Genomic DNA, 741 nt, shown 5'->3' with positions numbered 1-741 from the left:
CAGGCTGACGAACGATGTCACCAATTGGATGGGCAGGCCCGTAGAGCTCTACAGGAACGGGAATTCATTGCCAAGGACCTGGCACAGCAGCGACGGCACCGTCAAGCCAGAAGGGAATTAGAGGAGGCACGGATGGTGTCATACTTCCTGGAGAGGAACGAACAGGGAGTTGACCTGACCACCCCTCCAGATGGACCTGAACTGTCTGCCTTTCTTTCCCAATCTGCCCCTCTGGTACAGCATGGCCCACAGTCCTTGGAGGCTCCGGGGTCAACAGCCAACACGGAGCACGGGAGACAGGCCGCTCCGCCAGTCACACAAGTTAGCATTCCTCCATCTGGACAAAGCATCACTCCTTCGCCTTTCCGCCAATTACCGACCAAGGCAATTCATTCCTTTCGTCCAGGGCCAGGCCAGTCCTCAAACAACAGGTCGGAGGGCTCTCGCCCAATTCCGGCTGCCACAAATGGTGGGTCTGGGACAGTAGGGGACCGGCCCAATGAGGCCACAGTGGGCTCATCAGAAGTCCCGGGTTTATCCTTCACGCAACCAGAAGAGGGAGCCAACATTATGAAACTTCTAGTAGTCTCAGCCTATGGAATTCCCAGACCCAAACTGCCATACTTTGAAAATGGAAAGGAGAGTGAATTTGTCCTTTTGGAAATGGCATTGGAGAGTCTACTGGGTATTCACAGTCATCTGTCAGAACGCTACAAATACCAAGTACTAATGGATCATTTG

The 741-nt window shown here is 53.6% G+C and overlaps 1 protein-coding gene across 1 annotated transcript in view; it reads right to left on the bottom strand.

Annotated features, from left to right (window-relative positions):
• Positions 1–329, bottom strand: part of LOC127930342 (somatostatin receptor type 5-like) — a 10836-nt gene extending 10507 nt beyond the window's left edge. Inside the window, exon 1 of the mRNA XM_052520016.1 lies at positions 251–329. Coding sequence (XP_052375976.1) covers positions 251–329 — 79 coding nt within the window. The remainder of the gene's footprint in view (positions 1–250) is intronic.
• Positions 330–741: the final 412 nt, after the last annotated feature.

Source organism: Oncorhynchus keta, chromosome 5 (genome assembly GCF_023373465.1).
Source record: "Oncorhynchus keta strain PuntledgeMale-10-30-2019 chromosome 5, Oket_V2, whole genome shotgun sequence".
In the NCBI taxonomy this organism is placed as follows: Eukaryota; Metazoa; Chordata; class Actinopteri; order Salmoniformes; family Salmonidae; genus Oncorhynchus; species Oncorhynchus keta.
The sequence above is the reverse complement of the archived record's forward strand: the minus strand, read 5'-3'. Positions and strand labels throughout refer to the sequence as shown.